The sequence below is a fragment of the Heterodontus francisci genome, chromosome 1 (assembly GCF_036365525.1).
Source record: "Heterodontus francisci isolate sHetFra1 chromosome 1, sHetFra1.hap1, whole genome shotgun sequence".
Taxonomy (NCBI): domain Eukaryota; kingdom Metazoa; phylum Chordata; class Chondrichthyes; order Heterodontiformes; family Heterodontidae; genus Heterodontus; species Heterodontus francisci.
The window spans coordinates 156427979-156449831 of NC_090371.1; the positions used below are offsets into that span (position 1 = coordinate 156427979).

General features: G+C 42.3%; 1 protein-coding gene across 1 annotated transcript in view; it reads right to left on the reverse strand.

Annotated features, from left to right (window-relative positions):
* Positions 1-201: 201 nt before the first annotated feature.
* slit2 (slit homolog 2 (Drosophila)) overlaps positions 202-21853 on the reverse strand; it is a 503804-nt gene continuing 482152 nt past the window's right edge. Inside the window, exons 31-36 of the mRNA XM_068037597.1 lie at positions 20378-20618; positions 19563-19693; positions 10637-10791; positions 9569-9857; positions 4176-4387; positions 202-1939 (exon numbers count right to left, since the gene is read on the reverse strand). Coding sequence (XP_067893698.1) covers positions 1698-1939; positions 4176-4387; positions 9569-9857; positions 10637-10791; positions 19563-19693; positions 20378-20618 — 1270 coding nt within the window. The 3' untranslated portion in view covers positions 202-1697. The remainder of the gene's footprint in view (positions 1940-4175; positions 4388-9568; positions 9858-10636; positions 10792-19562; positions 19694-20377; positions 20619-21853) is intronic.

Below are 21853 nucleotides of genomic sequence, written 5' to 3' on the forward strand. Positions count from 1 at the left end.
CTCAATAGATGGGTGAACTAAATTGAATTTCTACCCCTATGCTTCTCCCTTCAAACTATTAAACTAGTAATCTATTCAGAATAACCAAGGATGGAATGAGGTGAAAAGTAGGTTTAGCATTTTCTTTTTATCAACAAGTAAGGTACTACATGACCAGTCAATAAATGCAAGGGTAAACCCAACTGAAGTTAATATCTGATTTAATTTACAAACATCAGTAGCATTACCGATATCAGTCAACATGTACATCTAACCAGTTGTAAAAAGAAAGAAATCAAAGGAAACTGAGTTGTATTTACACAGGCATTCCCAGTCTTTAATTTTTAAAGAGCACAGCCCAACTACTTAAATTTATCAACTCTAAATCTGAGGTTTAGCAGCAACAAGTTACTGTAGGAGAACAAAGGGCTGACATATAGTTTCAATAGTCAAGAAAAGGAGACAATTCTGAACCTTACAGTCAATCAGGAAGCTGAGGAACTCCAAACAATATCCTGATATGTAAAAACTTGTCCATCTGCCAGGGAAATAGCATGTCTTTTAATTTACCTTTACTAAAGTTCAGGGGAAGGGTGGGGGGGTGGGGTGAAAAAAATCACTTCTATAACAAAAAGTCTAGTTTGTCAAGGTAAGGTACAAATTCAGCAGAATTCACAAAATATACACTGGTTTGTTATATCTGACACCGTTAGGCTGAGGTTATTTCCCAGTCTTTGTAAACCAAAGCAATGTCATTGGTCATTACAGGAAACACAACTGAATAAAAAGATAAGACAATTCACCCCAAGAGGACATGCTAGATTGTTAGTTACTCTATCCCCCCAAAAAATAAAAATAAAAAACTGCAATCTTTTTTTAACGTTTTTAACATACAAAAATATGAGGACGAAATATAAATTAATATATATTAAAGATTCAAAAATGGAGTGAAAGAGAAGATCTAGCAAAGTTAGGTACAAGTTTTTTCGATACAATAAATACTTCGTAATGATATCTTGAATACTGCATAAACTCATTTCAAAAGAAAACCACAAAACTTTATCCAACTAAGTAATCCATACATCAATTATCTATTGGTTGTATAGTCCCCCATTTATAATTATATTACAAAGAATTAATACTGGAAACAAGGCTTGCTAAAACACTTTGTAAGCTCGAATATGCTAATGTACACATTATACTGGGGAAAAGAAAATGACTGTTCACATAAGCTATGAAATGACAGCGGAAGTTCCAGGGCTTCTTCATCGATGCACATTCTTGGTTTCATTTCCTTACAGCACAGTTAAATCTGTGTCCTTGTTTCAAAGATGAACTGACATGACTGGCAGCTTGTCATCTTCTTCAAGTGGACATCACTCACTTTCAGTGGCAGAGTCCTCCTTTGGATTTCGCTTTTTCTGTCCAATGGATGTCAAAATATGGAAAGCTTCCTTTCGCCGATTCAGGAAAAGTCAAAATCCAATCCAAAATGGTTTGGCTTCTGACAGATGCTTTTATGTGTTTTGCAACAACCTTCAGTCAAAAGGATTTGAAACATTTTTGTAAATGAAGAAAATAGTCATTTTCTGATAATAAAAATAAGTCTGTTCTGTATTTTACAATATAATTCAAATATCTCCACCACGGATGCAAAATACGTCCCACACTGTCACCAGGTGCACACTGTTTTGAAAAAGGGTGAGCATTTGAAGCTTTTACAAAGAACACCGTGAGCAACTGCATTTCACAACTTTCTCAACCTCCTCCACAAATGAAGAGCCGTCAGTGCATTCAAAACTGTATTTCCGTCGCTTGCTTCTCAGAGGTCCACAGCACTGTCCGTTGTCACATCTGCCTCTGCACTCTAACCGCGAGACCTTTTTGGTTGTCTGGCAAGCGGCATAGCCTTGCTGCTTCTGGTAGTAATCTCGGATTCGTTCCCCTCGACAGGAGATTTCTGGAAATAAGAATGGAATAACTATTACTTCTGATTTACTTCTAGTAATGACACTATCCAATTAATGTATTTAGTTTCTTGGGTTGTGCATAGTCTTAAATCAGCAGCACTAATTAGCTTATGTCTAAATGGTTTGGCCACTTATGCAAGTTCCACATTTGCCAAAACAGGAAATAAAATGTTTGCATAATTTGAATGGAAAGTAGAAACTCCCTTAACTAGGCTGTTATATTATTTATAGTTCAGCACCATCAATTATGGAGGGAGCATTCCAGCACCAGGCATTACCTGTTGGAAGTCTACATGTGCTCCCGTGTCACCACACAGAAAGAGATATACAGTACTGGACTGGTAAACTAGAGGTTGGGAGTTCAAATCCCATTGCGGGAAACTGAAATTTAATTCAATAAATCTGGTGATTTGTAAGCTGATTCTAAATGCCCCAGCAAACACATCAATTATCAGCACAACTAGTGATAGGTAATAAAGGTGACTTTGCCAGCATTGCCTGCATCTCAAGAACAAATAAAAAGTCACTTTTCCTTCACTGTAGTCTGTCACATTTGGCAGCTATATGATCGAAGTATAAGATTTATAACTGACTGAAGAAAGAAAGGAACATAAGCAGAGCTTCTTTCCATATTGTATAAAATTATAAACTGACTATTCAGACAAACTCCATGACTGATGACTAAAAAAAAGACATGTTGGAACCTGAAATAAGATTTCAGTACTTGAAATATTTTTAAAAAAATATTATAAAACCATAAACAAAGTTATCCTCACACGTATTTATGGAAGCAAAATTCCCAGTCAGAATGAGTTTATACCCAGTTTGTTCCACTTGTGAGGGAAAGCTTCAGAACTTTGTGACTTACAAACTCTTCTTTACTTGCGGAATAAAACTGGGCGTTTTATTTTAATACCAAGTATTGCTATTTCTGTTAAATATATTTTGGATGGACTATAGCAGTGGTAAATGCTAATCTAACCAGAGACTGAAAACATGGTGCTGTACAATAAAAATTTGTAGCTTCAAATATACATCAAGAATGACAAGCACAAGCTCCCTTTGCACTGCAGTTTTTCCATCAGTTGCTATGGATACAAAAGGATTGATTTTTGTAACACTGTACAGACTTATTTATTTATTGACTATGTCTCCAGTCATCTCGTATGGAAACATGAACCAACAAGGAGACATGGGAATAACTATCACTGACTGCATGCTTTAACACTTACACCAGTAGAATAAGAAAATCACACTGTATGAGGTAAAAGGGCAGGGAAAAGCTTTGATTCAGAATCATGGGGTGGAAATAGCTTTTATTGGATTCAAACAAGTGAATAAAAAAGACAAAGGGTTTTAGAAAGGGAAACTAGCAGGAAGAGAGAGAGAGAAAAAGAAACGATTCACCCCTTTTCCCATCCATCTCACCTGCAAGAGGTGCTGTGATTGGTCAGTTGAAGCTGAGAGGTCAGAGGTAGAGTTTGTACTAGGGTTAAGTGCAGAATCATTGGATTTGGCTGCTTAGTCCAAGAAGATATAGAAATGTTAAAGTGAGATAAACAGCAGTGAGGTTAAAGCTGATAAATGAAACCTATTTAAATGAAGGGCTTTTGAATTCATTTAACGAAATCTCATAATATGAAAACTGAATTAAACCGAGGCTTATAGCAACACAAACATTAGTATTTGAAAGTGTAATCTAGGAAACAATGATGGCCATTGTCAGCATTTAGTACAATTTAGCTAGAAGGTATGCAGAATAATGTTAATATTCAAAAAGTAGGGAAGAAAACACACTTTGCAGACACTCTCACAGAGCAAAGAACAGCTGCTTCTGAAAGAAACATCAGACTTCAACTTGTGGGTGTGGAATACAATGAATGATGAAAAACATTTCTGTCATAGGTTCGTCATTATTTTGAAAAAGTATATTGTTCAGTATTGATGTTCCTTAGATTGTTTTATTTTATATAACATACAATGTGGGCATCTTTCTGGACAGAGGAATGAAATCAGGCACAAAAATACAAAAGCAATGAAAATAGTTAATTTCTGCCCCAATTGCTTTCACAATATTGGAAACTTAAGGAAAACAATTGGTGAACAGCCCAAAATTAATTGTGGATTGAAATCACAACATTTCAGAAAATGTGGCTATGATTTAAGCATGCAGGCAAACAATCAAACCTACATTCAAAAAGTTACTTTAAAAAAAACTGCCCATACCTTTATCACAGTTCTCTCCAGTGTATCCACTATTACATTCACAATAAGGCCTGCTCACAGTCGAAAGCCTACATTTTCCATGTTTACACCTGATGTTCTGACAGGGGTTAAAGAGCTCCTCCTCCTCATCGCACAGTACATTTTTGAAACCCATCTGGCATTTACAGCTGTATGAGAAGGCATTGATGGGCACACAAATACCATGCACACACCTAAAAACAGATTAAAATGCAATTAAATAATCAACAAATGCAATCAATGCTTTTTTCTTACAGTTTCTATTTTATTTTCTCTCCTTTCTGCCACGTTCCACAATGCACCTTTCTGCTACTCAAAGAGTGGGCAAGCCATGTTAGTTGCACAGCAAGTCTCACTCCCATATGGTCATCCATCCTGTGGTTGATTGTGAAGCCACACAACTGAGGCAGGAAAATTTGAGTAACTGGCAGCTGTAAGACTTGAGCCGAAGATCCTCAGGCTGGGAGTCAACAAAATTTAGGTCACATTTTTATTTTCAGCTATCTTTGTTTTTACCTGTTCATCTGCTTTGCACGGTCTAGAGGTGGAGCACTTCTAGTATGCTGTGCCATGGTAGTATAGTATGAATTCCCCACCCGCAATTCTGCAATACCAAATTCTCAATGCCAGTCAGGCCAACAGTTGAAGCTCCTGGGGGTTTAATTTCCTTTCCTAGCACACTACTTAATGCATTTATGTCCTATTTTATCACAGTCATTATTCCATATGAATTATGCATAGAGCAATTTTTCAAAATGCATGAAGTAGAGCATTGTAAAAGGAAATTATGCCTCCAGGTGAGGTAGTTTTCTACACAGATCAGAAGCTCCCTCCTGCATACCTGTTGGTGGTGATTGCCAGAATGACAGAGGCCATTCTTGCTCACAGAATAGCATTTAATAGCGAGAATTTTTTTTCTGATGAGAATTCTTGTAAAATTCTCATTACTACGTCCTGGGTGCTGTAAAATTTTATCTAAACTCTTTATTCATTAACAGTTGTCAAGAATGCATAATAATTCTTCCTCATCAACTGAAAAATAGTGTCATTATTAACACCCTGACATTCAACTAATGAGCATTTATGTCGTGGCACTCACACAGATCTCCTCAGGCAAAAGAAACTGCTTCATTCAAACTAGTTTATCTTCATTCTGGATCAAAGATTGCTAAATCCAAAAATCAAAATAGTACTATTTATGTGGCTGCTATAAGTGTTCTAACTAAAATAACTGAGTTGAAATGTACCAGTCTTTTTGTGCAATATACCTTGCTTCTTTCATACAGATGCCTATTTAAGGCCAAAAATACTTTTTTTTCTTAATATTTTGATAAATTCCAAGATTGGGTGTGTACATAAAGCCGTGGTAAATTTGCAATGATTTTGAGGAACAAGTAAATGTTATACATTTAGTATAGTAGCTTTACAACACCTGGTAGCAATTCAAAACTAAAATATCATCTATTTGCTACCAGTATTAATGCACATATGCGAGTAGAGCAAAACTGAGGCATGACAATTCCAGTGGACTACTTCCTGTTTGAAGCAATTCAAATTCCTCCCATCAGGGTGTAGTAATCACGTAAATCATTTGTTTAGATTACTTGATTATGTTTCCAATATGCCTCAAAGGAACAATTAGCATCTGCTGCACTTGATGTTCAGGCTGCAGTGAAACACGAGAGAGATGCTTTTGTGAATCCACAGCGAATCATCTTAATAATAAACTTTGTGAAAAGTTACGGTTTACTACTCATTTCCTGATCATTTGTAAATACATTCAGTACCACAGCTGCATTCTAGAAATATGATTGACTTTAGAGGCATTCACTACAGATTTGAATATTGGATTTCAGTTTTTCAGGGAATTCGACAGGAGCAATAATGAACTATAATGATGATTTATTGGCATTATTTAGCCATGATTTCTAGTCTGCTCAAAACTCTGCATTTTATTGTGATACACTGCTTCTTGTTCATTATTACCTAGTTAATTTCTACTTTCAAAGCAACATGAGAAAAACATGGTGGGAATTTTATACTCTTTCCTGTGGTGGATTTGGAGGTGGGGAGAGCATAAAATCATGTGGGATGGTGGCTGGAGGGGGGAGCCCTGCCACCTTCCCGCCACTCAAATTAAGTCCGGAGCAGTAAGGCCTTTGAATGGCCTTCCCGTCCTGCTGCCAATTGAGGCCCTTAAGAGGGCAATTAATGCCCAATTAAGAGCATCGATCTGTCACTGACAGAATTAGCCAGGCAGTCGGTGGGCCTGTCACCGCATGGGGAGCACACCAAGCAAACCCATGAGGGTTGCTTGCTGGCTCCAGCAAAGGGGGGAGGGGGGGCGTCCTTCATTAAAAGGTATTAAGTGCCTGAACGAGGGACCCGTCATCGACAAGGGGGGGGTGCCCCGCTGACAGCCATCCCCTGCCCTTGCTGCTGACCCCCCTACAACTCCCCTGCAACCCCCACCCCGCGGAACCCCTCTGACCTGACTTACTATGGCCTGGGTTCCAGAGCCTCAGGTGAGTCTATTACCGGCAGCAGGCACAGTTACAGAGCTGCCAGCCTCTGATTGGCTGGCAGCTCTTAGCAGGTGGGATTTCCATCATCGGGCTCCTCAATCCCAGGTAAGGTCCGCTGCTGTCCAGTTAAGTACCTAATTGGCACTTGATTTGGCAGGCTTTCCCTAAGGAGGCAACACGGGGCTCTTGCCAGCTTTAGCCAGTGGTTGAGAGTCCCGTCGTCAAGATAAAATCCCGGCAATGGACTTATCTACCAGTGTACGGAAACAGGAAACATAAAGTATATGACTTGTTTCTGATAACTAATCCAGAAATCATATGGAACTGTGATAAAGGTCTCCACTTAGACTAAGGACACAACACTGGACTCCTATTTACAGAGGTTCAAATCCCAGTCTCAAATGGTATTTAAATTCTCACAGCATCAGTCTCAAGTTCAGACTCTCAATGAACCATTTGGCACAGAATTCTCTATCTGGGGAGAGAGAAGACAACAGATTGGCAGAGATTCCATGCAGTGAGTCTGCCACTTGCAAACGTCTGAACCCCAGTCTGTCCAAGCTGTAGGGTGAGAGCATTGTGGAAGGTGGGAGATTACAAAGCAATTGGACAGTTTACAAAACAAAACTTAAAACAGTAGGAGTTACAAAATGTCCAGCAAATCGTGATGCTGCAGGGGACTGTGGATATTATTGAAAAAGCAGTCAAAAAGTGATGGAAAGTAAGTACACAGGAGCTTGCTATATTAAGCCCAATATATCCCACTCCCAAAACTAACAAAAATGTGTTTACGTTATTGTTTCCACAAGCTATGTTAAACAATACCTGTGAGTGTGAAGTCCCACCAATAAGAATTTGGAAATGTTTGATATGTGTGAAATTAACAAGTTTTAAAGGTTAGGTAAATAATGAAGCATGGACAAGATTTTTAAAAATTGTAGGTTTAAATTTATCTATTTACTATTATTAGCAGTTATCAAGAACACATATAATCTTGCCTATTTTAACTAGTTGTTAACTTGTTTAAAATAAAGGGTTGGATTTTGTGCTGGAGGCAGGGCTCCCAGTACCGGGACAAAACAAGTGGGGGAAAGCCTGCCTCTGCCTTTTCGGATCCCATCCGGATCGATCCTCCGGTCATTTAAAATCAAAGTTTCAGGAGCCGGGATCCCCATCCCTTTAAAGACGGGGGTCCCGCCTCCAGAAGCTGCTGGCCAATCAGAGGGCGGCAGCTCAGCAGTATCAGCAGCGCCATTGTGAGCAGTGGCCACTGCCGGTACTGCAGAGGTCTCAGACACAGGTCCATCACTGGAACCCCAGACCCAAGGTGAGTGAGGCAGGGTCGCCGGGGCCAGTCCGGAATGCCCAGGTGAAGGGGAGAGGTGGGGGGCGGTCATGTAGTCCGGGGGAGAGATGGGGGGGGGGGTCCCGGGGGTAAACTGATTCCCGGAGGGGGTTCCTCTATGGGTCATCAATTGCCCATGGAGGAGGGATGCCCCTAACCCCCCAAGCCCGCAGGGAGGGTGCCTCGTTTTACAATACATCCTTCCCACGTGGCGGAGGCAAGCCGCCCGCCACCCCCCCCACCAGTGGTAAGATGCCAGTGGCAACAGGAAGAGGCCCTTAATTGTCAGTTAATAGGGCACTTAAGGGCCTCAATTGGCCTCTGGACGGGAAAGATGTCGGCGGCCTATCCCACCCCCCCGGGAAGATTGCTTGGCGATGGGGAGACAACGGACCCTTCGATCCCACTCCGCCACCCGTCGGGATACATAGTGCACCCCACCTCCGACCCCGCCTCAGGGGGCTACACAAAATTCCTGGCCAAAGAGATTACCAACTTATTTGAATATGTTAACAACTATATTGAAGATAGTGCACAGAGGAAGTTAAGAACACCAGCTTGCTTTTTTAATATAGTGAAACATCCCAAGGAGCTTCACAGGAGTGTAATCAGACAAAACTTGGCATCAAGCCAAAGAAAGAGATATTAGGACTGATGAGCAAAGGTTGGTCAAAGATGTAGGCTTTAAGGAGCATCTTAAAGGCGACAGGTGGAGAGGCAGAGAGGTTTAGGGAGGGATTTCTGCAGCTTACAGCATTGGCAGCTGAAGGCAGAACTGCCAATGGTGGAATGAAGCAAGTGGGGGATCCACAAGAGGCCAGAATTGGAGGAGTGTAATGTTCTCAGGGGGTTGTAGGGCTGAAGGAAGTTACAGAGATAGAGACAGGAGAGGCGATAGAGGGACAGAATTTTAAAATGGAGATGTTGCTGGGCCGGGAGCCAATGTAGGTCAGTGAGCACAGCCTTTTGTGTCTCCTGAAGTGAAATCACTTATGAAATTTGGTTAAGATTCAGTGAAGCCTTTCAGAGCTAAAGTCATTAATGGATGCATAAATAGACACAGTACAATCTGCAGTGCATTCAAAATCAAAAGCAATCAAGGGGAAGGTGAGAAAGTCACAAATCTAGGTCAATGCAACCCTAAAGAAATGTTCTGGTTATTTAGATGACAAGTTGGAGTTCACAGGTTGACATTTCTATAGACAGGGGTTTAAAACAGAAAATAAATGTATGAAGAAGCACTTCCCCCCATCCTTTTAGTGAATGTTTTAGAAACAGTCACACAGGCACAGGAATAGCTTCTGTTTTGAAGTTGTAAATATACTGGTAGGGCAGAGTAAAGGGAATTTTTCTCTGCAAAGATCCTGTCCTTTATCTGGCCTGGGAGCACTTGATGTTCCATTAGAGTCTAAAAATGGGAAAATACTGCATTTTATTTTGGTAGGCACAAAAATGAGCACTTAGCCAATAAAAAGAGATAAAAAGCAAGCTCCATAATCACTTACTTATTCCCCTGACATGGGTCATTGGTTTGCTGGTCACAAAGTGTCCCTGTCCAACCTCCCTCACACTCACAGGTGAAGCTGGACTGGCCAATGGCATGACAGGTGCCATGCTGGCACATCTTCTTCTGGCAAGGTTCACAGCCTGGCAGAATGCCAATCTGCATTGGAACTTTCTTGAAGTCCTGCAGTTCATTGTTGATATACAAGTTGCGAATGCAGCCATGGAAACTGGTGCCATTTTGGCCTGGTCCTTGGCGTAAAGCAGCAACGTTTGCCTTGGTGGGCATACCTAAAAAGAAGTAAAAGTATGTTAGTGATCTGGGGCAACAAATAGACCTTTGTATTATTGCTGAAACCACATAGTAATATTTAAGCATATTGCAACTGATGTCAAAATATCTTCCACAGTTCATTTCCTTGAAAGATTAAATACTTATTATTAAAATCATTCTTTTCCCACTCTCTTTTTAAGCCTATACTTCCCATGTATTTTCTATCTTAGATCCCCAGCAGCAACAACCTGTATATCTAACTCTCTAGTTGAGACTACGTGAACAGTGTCCATTATGATAAAAACATTTTAAATTTGAGAATCACAAAAAATCTAAATCGCACCACTTCAAGGCACAAAGCTTAGGTGTTCTGGAGTGCTGCCCTTGGGAGTGTCATTACTTAAACTGCAAATGTATCTGTAAAGGAGACAGGTGTAATCACTAAACCAGTGCCCCAGGTAATGCAGCACTATTTTTGTGCAATTGTTTTGGTAAATGTTGCCTCACATGCAAATCTGCTAATCCATCAGCACTTGCCTTTAGCAAAATTAAGAAGAAAATTATTGCGAAAAAACTTCTGCTTTATTAATTAAACACATCTCTGTAATCACCAATTTTAATTTATGTTTTATTATTAACATATTTTTGAGTTTAACAAAATGGGGTGAAATACCCTAATATCTGACAGGAAGTTTTGCTCTTCAGCTGGAACTGTGAAGGATTACATAAAACAGAGTTACGAAAGGAATTTCCTCATCAGTGTAAATTTAAGTAATATACTGGAACTCCACCATACCTCCAACATAAAGAGGGGAGTCTATGTTGAGTGTGGATTGTCTGGCTAAGTTGTTGATGCTCTTTGGGTTTCCTCCATCTATCACCAGGCTCAACATTTGATCAGCAGCGACCAGCTCCAGACTGTGAAAGTTACCATCATTGATTGTTTCCACACTGCAGAAAGAGCAAGAGAAGTAAGTTACCTGGATAATGGATATTGCATTAAAAGCTTAGAGATTTACCTGCATGGCTACCTAGAACATAATAAAAGTTTGTAGTTAATTACACATTGAATATAAATTCTCCTAAAGATGAGGTATCCACTTTAGCCTAACACAAAAGTTGTGGTAAATTCAGAAGAATTATTCTCTTGGTCCATTAGCAAAAGCATCCATTAGTATTAATTCTTGCCACCACTAACACTGCCATGGACTCCAGCTCCATGGACAGCCTAGGACAGAATGCCCAATTCCCATGTAAGCAGAACGGCTTATACCCATTGGAGTTTAGAAGAATGAAAGGTAATCTTATTGAAACATAGAAGATCCTGAGGGGACTTGATAGAGTGGATACTGGGAGGATGTTTCCGCTTGTGGGGAAGACTGGAACTAGGGGACACAGTTTAAGAATAAGAAGTCTCCCTTTTAAGGTGGAGATGAGGAGAATTTTTTTTTCTCAAAGGTTCGTTAGTCTGTGGAATTCCCTTCCCCAGAAAGCAGTGGAGGCTGGGTCACTGAATTTATTCAAGGCTGAGTTAGATAGATTTTTGACAGACAAGGAACTCAAGGGTTATGGGGTTACAGACAGGAAAGTGGAGTTGAGACCACAATCAGATCAGCATCGAATGGCAGAACAGGCTTAAAGGGCCGAATGGCCTACAATTTGTTTGGCCTTTGTGTTAAAGGCAACACAATTAAAGTTAAATAATTCTAAACAATGCAGAAGAAATGAACATAAACAAAGTAAACTTTAGTAAAAAGACTTAACAGAAACTGAAGAAACCAAAGGAGAATAAAATATCATGCTAGAAGACAAAAATTCAACAGAGGGGAAAAGGGAAAGAAAGGCATGAAGAAAAACATAAGAAATAAGATATGATAAGAACGAGAAAAATAATTTTATGTTAAATTCAACTTTCATAAAGAATATTGCATTTTTAAAGATTTTTTCCCCTTTGAGATCAACTAGTGCAGATTCACCAGAATGATATTTAAAGGGTTAAATTATGAAAACTAGTTGCCTAAACCTGGCTTTAATCTCTTGAATTTAGAAGGTTGCGGGGTGATCTAGTCAAGGTGTTTAAAATAATAGAGAGATTTGAAAGTGTAGATACAGAAAACTATTTCCTCTGGTGAGGGAATCCACAAGAAGGGTTAGGTCATTTAGGAGTGAATTCAGGAAGCACTGCTTTACCTAAAGGGTAGTGGAAATCTGGAACCCGCTCCTTCAAAAGGCTGTGGATACTAGGAAATTTGAAATGTTCAAGATAGAGTTTGATAGATTTTTATTCAATGGAATAATGCAATAGGCTGGAGGGTTTCCTGTTTCTGTGAACCTATATTCTTATAAATGCTTTCCAGGACTGGTGTGCAGAATGGGTTCAGGCAAAAGTAACTAATATCAAATTATAAATGTGGGCAGTGAAGGAACTATTTTTTTGTGAGCAAACTCATTTATTAAAGACATTGCCTTTTTGCTCTAGCCATTGTCCCAAAGGATGATAGACATCTCTCCCCATTAGAGAGACAGTTGATGATGTATAGCTTGAGGGTCACCACTCTTCAAGTGTGGGGCAAGGTGAGAAGGCAGGCCTCCATGAACTACCAAAGCCAGTATGGGGGTTGAACCTGCGCTGTTGATATCTTTCTGTATCATATACTAGCTGTCCAACCAACTGAGCTGAGTAACCCCCCTTATTAAAGGCATACTTAGACAGCAAAGAATGGATTTCATGTTTACCTTGCTCTACTGTGCTGAGGAAGTTAAGCTGTTGACTATACTGTATAGCTGTTGAGTTGTCTGATGCATGGAAAAGAATATTACCTCTTTCAGAGATGACAAGGAAACATATCTCGAGTGCCTTTGCTAGCTGTTGATCAGTGGAAGTGTGAAAAACATAAAATAGTGTGTTTAATTATGTGGCAGTGCCCCAGGGAGATGGATATTTTCTATCTCACTCGGATTTAATGGACGACCATTTGTCACATCAACAATTCACATATGACTGACAGTCACTGTGCACAGTGCTAACCCAATACCTCACTGTCAATCTTGTTCTGATTTTACTGATTAAAGGCACATCTTGTGACGTGCCATTTCTATTAGCATGAGGACAGCATCATTTGCAAAATTAAAGTCTTCTCAGATCATTTAATCTGTCATCATTTTAAAGCTGACTTTTCCGGGGCTGACCACAAAAGGGCTGTTCTGCAGCTCTTGGAAGAATATTCAAGTTTGAACAATGTTCAAACAAACCAGGAAATGCTGAAAATGATCAGCAGGTCGGGCAACATATGTGGTGGGAACAGGCAAATATTAAAGTTTCTGGTCTGGACCATTTGTCAGAATTGGACTTTCATGTTCACATGTCTCTTCTGTCCACAGATGCTGCCCAATCCACTAAGTGTTTCTAACATTTTGTTTTTCCTTCACATTTCCAGCATCTGCAGTATCATGCTTTTTATTTTAAACAAACCAGATCCATCATGCATGTGTAACTACTTAGCCATAATTACCCATGAGAGCCTTATACCATACTATTGCTGTGTGACAACTATATTAAAAACCCACTATAATGTCCTCATCGACTGAAGATGTAGTAATAAATGATAAATTAAAAAAATTGCAGGCTTGTCAAGGTATTCTAATTGAGTTGAGTTAATTATTAGCTGTATTTTTTGTTATACAAGCCTACATATTGCCAGAAGGACCTGTCACTATTCCGAACATGAGTGACAAATTGTCTAATTAATGCCTTATGGCACAACATTTCTCTTTTCCCCTCTTTTGTGACTCTGCAATTAATTCTGACATTACCAGTCTTGTTTGGTTGGCTAAGTTTGGATGAAACACTGGGAATTAGCCAGTTTCAAACACTCTGCTTGCAGCCTGTTCCTTTATAAAGAACATTGCTGCAGATTAATTTCACATTGAATTATCAAAATTAGTTTTTATTTTTAAAACAATAGTAAAATATTTATAATTCTTTTCATTTTATAAATTTGAGAGTGATGCTCTATTTTCTTCCCATTCCTGTGGTTTTACTAAGCTTTTGCACTGATCTGAGGGGAGCAATGCTACTCTGAACTGGTGTGAGCATGAGCTTGAATTGATTGTCTTACTGGCAAAGTATGTATGGGTGAACATCAGATGAGCATAGTGTCAGGTTAAATCATGATGCCACCCTCTCTGCCTTCAATAGTCGAGTAACCTTATAAGCACCTGAATGAAGAATGACTACTTGGGAAGGGTACTGGGGTGTCACTGTGAATCGGGGAAATGGACCCTACCATGAGCCACTTTTCAGGAGAGGAAGGGAGAGGAGATAACAAATTGAAATGACTTCCTTTCATTAAACACCAGGGGTCTTTTCAGGATCTGGCTTCCTTGGAGCTACTGGTGCCTGCTTACCACCAGGGTGCTGTGGGACGTGGAAAACTGCCAACAGAATGCTGTGCTTCCCAAAGCCACAAATTGAACCAACCATACCTCAAACCATAAATCCATAAATACTGACTTACCTATTGAAATACTTTAACCAAACATCAGAAGTGATTTCCTATAAACCAGACGTTTAGTTCCAAAAACAAACAACCATAGCAAGAACCACACACACACTTATAGTTTAAAGACATCTGATTTGGCTTTCTCTCCTATCTCTCAACCTGCTAAAAGTTGTCCACTTGTGCAGTTTGAGAAAACTTGCTCAATTGGCAGTGCAAAATGAATACAATAATTTTGAATGCACCACAATAAATAGCAAGGATTTATTAAAATATCACCAATTGTAATATTTGCTTTCACAAACTGATTTGTAGAAGCTGCCTCAATGAATCTGTGTTTTTAGAAAAATAGAAGTGACTTGCAGCTGGGGCTTATTAGCGATTGGCAGCCTGAATAGAGTGGTAAAAGTACAGTGATAAATGTAGAACAATTATCTGCTTCATACACATGTAGAAATCTGCTTCTTGTAGGATTCAAACCTAAGTCATTCAAGCAATAAACATGCTATAGGCAGAGATGCAGATTTCTGAGCCTGAATCATGGTATTACGAGTGCCTGGGACTCTGATTAGCTCTCTGGCTATCAAGTATCCCTTTGGTAACATCCTTGTACTAGTCTGGCAGCAAGATCGAACTCAACTGACTCCACATTGATAAGAAATCTTTTGCTGAAGCAATAAATGAAATTCTTTTGAGGCTATGCTATTATTTTCTTCTATAAAATTGGGGAGTGTTAAACAAAAAAATACTTCCCACATCCTTTCTTTCCCATTTACACCAATACCCTTTAAAGTTGTGCAACATGATCCTCTTAATTCATCATCTGAAATTGATTCACCAGTGACAGATCCATAACCACCAGTACTTTATCTAAAGGTCACATGGCTCAAAATGCACTCTCCAGACACAAATCACAGCTTTGGAAGGATAAACAATATAATTGAAATTTCACCATTCAAGCAGGAAAAAAATTTACACACACTCTAATACTAAAATGCTATTTACAATCCTGTCAGGATCAACTTTCCTTTGATTTTTTTTTTCTATTATTTATCTTGATCTTTTTAAGAGCTACAGAACTATTATTTATATAACATCACATCTTTAACGTATTTCAAAATGCTTCACATCCAATTAATTACTTTCGAGGTGCAGTTATTGCGATATAGGTAGAACTTTTCAGTGAATACTGATGACATTGTTACAGGGTCATAGTTTGGAGGAGTTACTGTTTCAAACAGTATGAAGGAACTGAGCTAACGTACACAGAAATGAAAGTCTCTGAGCTAAGCACAAATCTACATTCAGAAAATCTCCTGGGGTGAGCAGTGGGGAATATCACTTGTACAGGGGCATCTGTGCTGTCCACTTTCCCGATGTTGTTTTAAAATCCTCAGCCTGCTTGCCATTGTGGTGTCACAGGGAGGCTTTCTCAACGATCTCCACTTGAGTCACCTGTGTAAAGGAACTGATCCGGATTTGGAAAAGAAAATTCTGTACTTTCTTTGGGGCCCAGGTGGCCCATTGCTTGATTCCCCCTTGGTTACTCTGTCCCATCAAGGGATTGGTATGGCACATCTCACCCAACATAATGATCTTCAGTCCAATAGTGAGTCCTATTGGAGCTGGGGAAGCAGGAACTCCCTCCTAATTTGCCGCCTCCGGGCTCACTGTCCCATTAAGGCCAGTGGGCGGGCTCCCAATGCTGCTGGCCCAATCAGAGAGCTGGCAGCTCTCCAGGGCCGGGAAAGGTGGATGCTCCTGAGGTAGCTCAGGGATCATGAGGGCACCTAAACATGGAGGCACCCCTGGAGAGGTAAGGAAATAATTCAAAATCAGAGGGGCCAAGCAGGCAGGCCCCTCCGGATGGCCCATTGGGGCTGTGGGGACTGCCTTCCCTGACCATGCAGAGTGGGGCATGGAGACTCCATGGATGGTCACAGGGAGGCGACCTCCACGAAGCTGGCAGCCTTTCCACGTGATGTGGGGCCGCTTTGCTGTCAGTAAAGTGCCAGCGGGTCTGAAGAATCCCCCCCAAGTGGGCCCTTAAATATTTCACTTGGCTGCCAGTCCCCACTCAGCTTTGTGCTATTTTGCTTGATCCCCCCGCCTCCATTTCTGTCACTATGGAGCCAGCAAAATTCTGCTCGAAGTCTTTGTCTAGCATCTGTGAAAGAGCCTCATGTGAAAGGCACTTGTTTGAACAGTCTTAGCCCAGTTCTCAGTGGGCACGAACACACTACATAAAATGGCCTGAATCTACAAGATAACTTACAGTGGCCATATAGTAGTTGGTGCATGAAATATTTCAGTGCTCCAATGGCACTGAAATTGAAGTATATTGTAAGGGTGGGGTGGGGAGGGGGGGTGGGGGGGGGTAGTACAGAGATATTTACTTTGCAGCTGGCCATGCTATCTGACTTGGAAGGACTTCATTGAGCTATCTGAGGTAAAAATTCAATAGGGCCGGGTTGCAAGCATGGCGATCACAATGGGTGAATACTCCACGCCCTATTGAGTTAATGTAGGCAGCATGCAAATTTAGGGCTGCCTGCTCATTTCCATGATTGTGGTGTTCAGCCCAGCACTAAATGTGCTGCTGACTGGCTGCATGCTGAACATGGGGCTCAGAGTCATGTGAGGCTAGCATGAATTAAAGCCTGCCTGCACCTCTTAAAGGGAAGGTGCATTCTGGCAGCAGCAGAAACATTGGAACAGTTTCAGAAAGTGTTTCTCACAGGGAATAAACAGCACCAACAGAGCAGCAGGTGAGAAAGAGGATCCCCACGCTCTCTGATGCAACATTGGAGGCCTTGGTCTAGGAGGTAGAAAGGAGGATGGAGGTTGTGTTTCCACAGCGGGCCAGGAGGCCCTCCAAGCCCTCTCTCAGGATAACAGCATTTGTGCTCCCACCACTGCCACTCCACCAATGCCCTTGCTGTACCTGTCAGCCAGCCAGCCAGCCTGGACTGCTGCCGCCCCTGCCGAGGTGGTGCAGTCTGAAGCCAGCCCACAAGGTCCAGAGCTGCTCGAGGACATCCTCCAAAGCCATCTGCAGTTTCCCCCACTGCAAGTCAGCAGCCTTCCACCATCCATGCTGCAGCCACGGGGGTAACACTATGTAGAAGCACTAGGACAGAAAAAGGCACCCGCAAGAAGGCACGAAGGAAATGTACAAGGATGAATAGTTTAGTTTGTGTGTATTATTGGAAGTGTTGTTGGATAAAATTATTATTGAATTTTTTTTAATGGTGTCTTTTATTTCAGAGTTTTGGCCAAGAGGACACTGTGATGGTTCATAGCAGAGGGATGGAAAGGTAGGGAATTGTGGAGCAATGATGTCCCAGATACCTCCTTCCTTCCTCTTCCTCCTGCTCTTCCTCCCTCCAAGGTGCTCACCGAGGGCCTGGTGGTTAAGAGCTGCGTCCTGGTGAGAGGCAGATTGCATAGAATATAGCAGACCAACACGACTGACATGCTCCTTTGAGTATTGAAGGGCTCCTCCTGAGTGGTCCAGGCAGCAGAATCTTTGTTTGAGAATGCTAATAGTTTTCCCCCGACATTCCTGGTCGCAGCAAGGCTCTCGTACGAGTGTTGTTCACGTGTGGTTGGGTGGTGGAGAACAGGTAGCCCTTGTCACCAAGAAGCCACTCTCTAGTTTGTCATGATGGCTTGAAGATGGCAGGAACGGCTGACTGGCAGAGCATAAAAGTATCATGACTGTTGCCGGCATAGTGGGCATCAACTAACATGATGATCTGTGCGTGGTTGCACACCAGCTGCACTTTAAGGGAATGGAAACCTTTGCAGTTCCAGTGCACCTCCCTGTCAACATGTGACATGGGCAGTTGATGGCTCCCTGCATCATTGGGAATCCTGCTATTCTGGCAAGGCCATGTGCCAGCTCCTCCTGCTCTCTCGGCTTTGAGGAAAGAGTATAATATCCCCTCTCCTTGCATACAGGCCTCAGTGACCTCTGTGATGCAGCATTGCACGGTGAACTGAGAGATGTTGGCAATATCACCGGCTCCAGCCTGGAAGGATCCCGAGGTGCAGAGTTGTGGATAATGGTGATCTTGCAGCACCATCCTTGCCTTGCTCTACGGAGGAGGTGGCACAGTTCAATGACCACCTTCTTGGTGAAGTGCAGCTGCTGCATACACTACTCCTGGTGGAGGTAGAAGAAGTGTTCTCTGAATACCTTAGGTGGGTATGGCCTTCTATTGAGAGCCCTCCTCCTCCTCCCCTCTCTACTGCCTGTGCTCCATTTCCCTGACCTGATGCAGCCCAAGAAGGACTGCAACTATCGCCCCATGAATGACAGCAAGCTTTCTGCTCAGAGGCTTTCAAACTCCACTGAACAACTTGCAAATGTCCAGCACCACTCTCTTCTGACTCCAAACACCTGTGTGAACTCCTTCAAAAACATAGTACATAATACTTCAACTCACTGCAGCAACAACCCCTCTAACTTTCTTTGTTGTGTGCGGCCTGTTCATTTAAGTATGCGGGCCCTTTAAATATTTTTGCGTGGCAGTGCTCACGCAGTACTTAAAGGGGCCAACTTGTACTCAGGCTGCGCAGCTTAGAGGTAACATTGTTCTGTAGCATCAAAAGAAAGTCAAAAGCAGCTCTCCTGAAAGTCCCATGCTGATGCTTTTGAATAGCGCCAATGGGGATGGTGGGTGGGGGTGGGGGGTGGGGGGGCAGAGCCTCATGCAGCTGAATGCATGTTCAACTGTGTGTGTAATAAGGGAGGCCGTTAACAGAATCTGCGAGGTCCAAAATGGCAGGTTGGGTGCTAAATCAGAGTTAGACACTGGCTGACATCAGAAACTGCCACTCTGCAAGCATTTGGCACACGCACAGCAAGCCTGCGCAATCCCCCTTCCTAAGATTTTGAATGGTGTGAGCCGCGTTGGAAGGGTTTGGAAGCATATCCATTGCCATTTTTAGCCCCTCTGGGTTCCCGTTGTGCAGAGACCAGCGGTACTATGGAGCCCAATTTTGTGGCCTCGCTGCCTTAAATGTAAAGTGTTCCCTAACATTAACATCTCTCACCTTTATGAAGATGAAACTTACAAAACAAAATCAACCTTCAATTAAACATGCCTCCTCTACTCATCACATGCTCAATCTTCTTTTGCCAAGTCACTTCTGTAGTTATTATTTGAATATGAGGAATCACTTTACTAATGGAGACAGGGTATAGATGTTACTCACCTGTAAATGGCTGATGCTGGATAGGTACCCGTGTCATAGCTGACACGCACACGTCCACGGAAAAGCTCCACAGCTATGTGATCATTGTCCCCTTTGTACAGCAAAATCCCATTGTCTTCATCAGTAGCAACCTGAGGAATGTCAAGTGCAAAGGTCAACTAATCATGGAGATGCCCATTCACCCCTCAAAATACTTAGCTGGACTACGTGACCTTCCCGCCCCAAAGTTCATAAACTCTAACCCTCAACCCTTTCCCACCACCCCCCAAACAATCCAAAGAGTTTGACCCCCACTCCCCTCCCTCCTGCACTGAGAAATGTACCTCCTCCGCCCTCCGCACAGGTGTTGCGCCTCATTTCCCCAGACAGGGATGCGAAGGCGTGGTAGTGCCAGCCAGCAGGATGAAGATCGCGGCGGTTCATCAGGAGGCGACGGGAACTTCATTAATGCAGGTAAGTTAATTTATTTTAATATTTGAATTGAGGTCCCATCGCTGAGCGGTGAGGGGGTCGCCACGAGGCCTCGCCGCCACCGTCAGGATCGGGATGGGCTCTGCCAGTGTCGAGGTCTGTGACAGGCCTCATGCAGGGCAATCTTCATGCCCCCCACCCACCACAGATCCTGGCTTCAAGACCTCTATAAAATTCAGCCCAGAATGTTTGAATAAAAGTGACTGAAGGCCTGAATATATATGTTGACTGGAATTCTCCAAGGAACAGTTAACTTTTTGGTGAGCGAATTGACATATGAATCTTTGATACCATACACATATAAAGCTGAAATTAACTATTTCTAATTGGCATTTTTCTCTTACCTGGAGAGAGATATTGGGCTGAAGCTGGACGTTTGGTGAAGGAATCTGCAGGTAGGAATCTCTGTTCACGAAGTTCACACCAACTAATTTTTCGCACTTGTCACCCTCGTAACCAGCCAGGCACTGGCAGACAGGCTCGTTTCCAATCTCTATGCACTGGGCTCCATTCTGGCATTCAAAATGATCACATGGGCTGGTGCGAGGTAGAACCATTGGTGGGGCCAACTCGCAAAACAGACCACTGAAAAAGACAGTTAACAAGAAAATCTCATTTAGTGCTTCTGGAAAACAATGTGTCAATAAAGTCTTCACAAACACACTATCTATCAGTCTAAGATTGTACCTTCACCAATGAATGGGGACCTCACACTTGAAAAACAGGGAAATCTAGAAGGGCTGGCTTTTTTGGGCCCCCTGAGATGTATAGGAGGCAGCGAAACCCAACGAATTATGATGAGAGGCAGGGGGCGGAAGGCCTGTTGCCAATTGATTTTGTTGGGGAAGGGATTGGCCGATGACAGACTTTCCACCCGAGGCCTATTCATGGCCACTTAAGGGCCTCTTCCCCCCCTCCACTGCTGGGATTTAACTAGTGGAGGGGGGTGGGCGGTGCCTCTGCCACCCGGGAGGTTGCCCAGTAATATGAGGCACCCTCCTTGGGGCTTTGCAAGGAGGCATCCCTCCTCCGTGTGCAATTTGTGGCCCACGGAGGACCCCCGCCGGGAAAATTCTACCTCCCTGGACACCCCTCCCCTACACTTAACACCCACTATCCCACCCACTTACCTGAGGTCCAGGTCTCCAGTGCTGGGCCTGAGTCCAAGGCTTTTGCAGTACCAGCTGGGGCCACCGCTCCCGGCCAATCACAGGGCCGGCAGCTTTTGCAGGCAAGGTCCCTGTCTTTAAAGGGACGGGGATCCTGGCGCCGGGCACTTAAGTGCCGGAACAATGTAAGATCACACCTGGGGGGCTCAGAAAGGCCGAGGCGGGTCCCCCCTGCCTTATAGGCCCGGTGTTGGGAGCCCCTCTGGCATCACAAAATCCAGTCCGAGTTTCTATAACAAGCAAAATGTCCTAAAATTGTAAAGAATACACTAGATTGGGACTAAACCAGAAGATATGATTTAATCTAATAGAAAGTACAGATTAGAGAAATTAAATCAGTTGGTACAGTTGTAGAAAAGTGTACACACTTTAGATGGTGGCTGTGAATAAAGGATGCTCATGTTAATAATGGGCATGGTAGAATAGTGGTTAAAATGTTGGATAGCATCCCAGAGTTTGTGTATTCAAATAGCACTATACAAGAAACAAGATTATAAGAACTGCTGGTTTGTCATCAAAACCCCCATAGAATAGCTGTGAATTTGAGGATTCCACACTGGTAATGAGACCTTTGCCTGCCCCAAACATAGCCATCAGAAAAGACAGGAGATATTGGTGTTGGGATTTCTAGCACCACAGACTCCCAGGAGG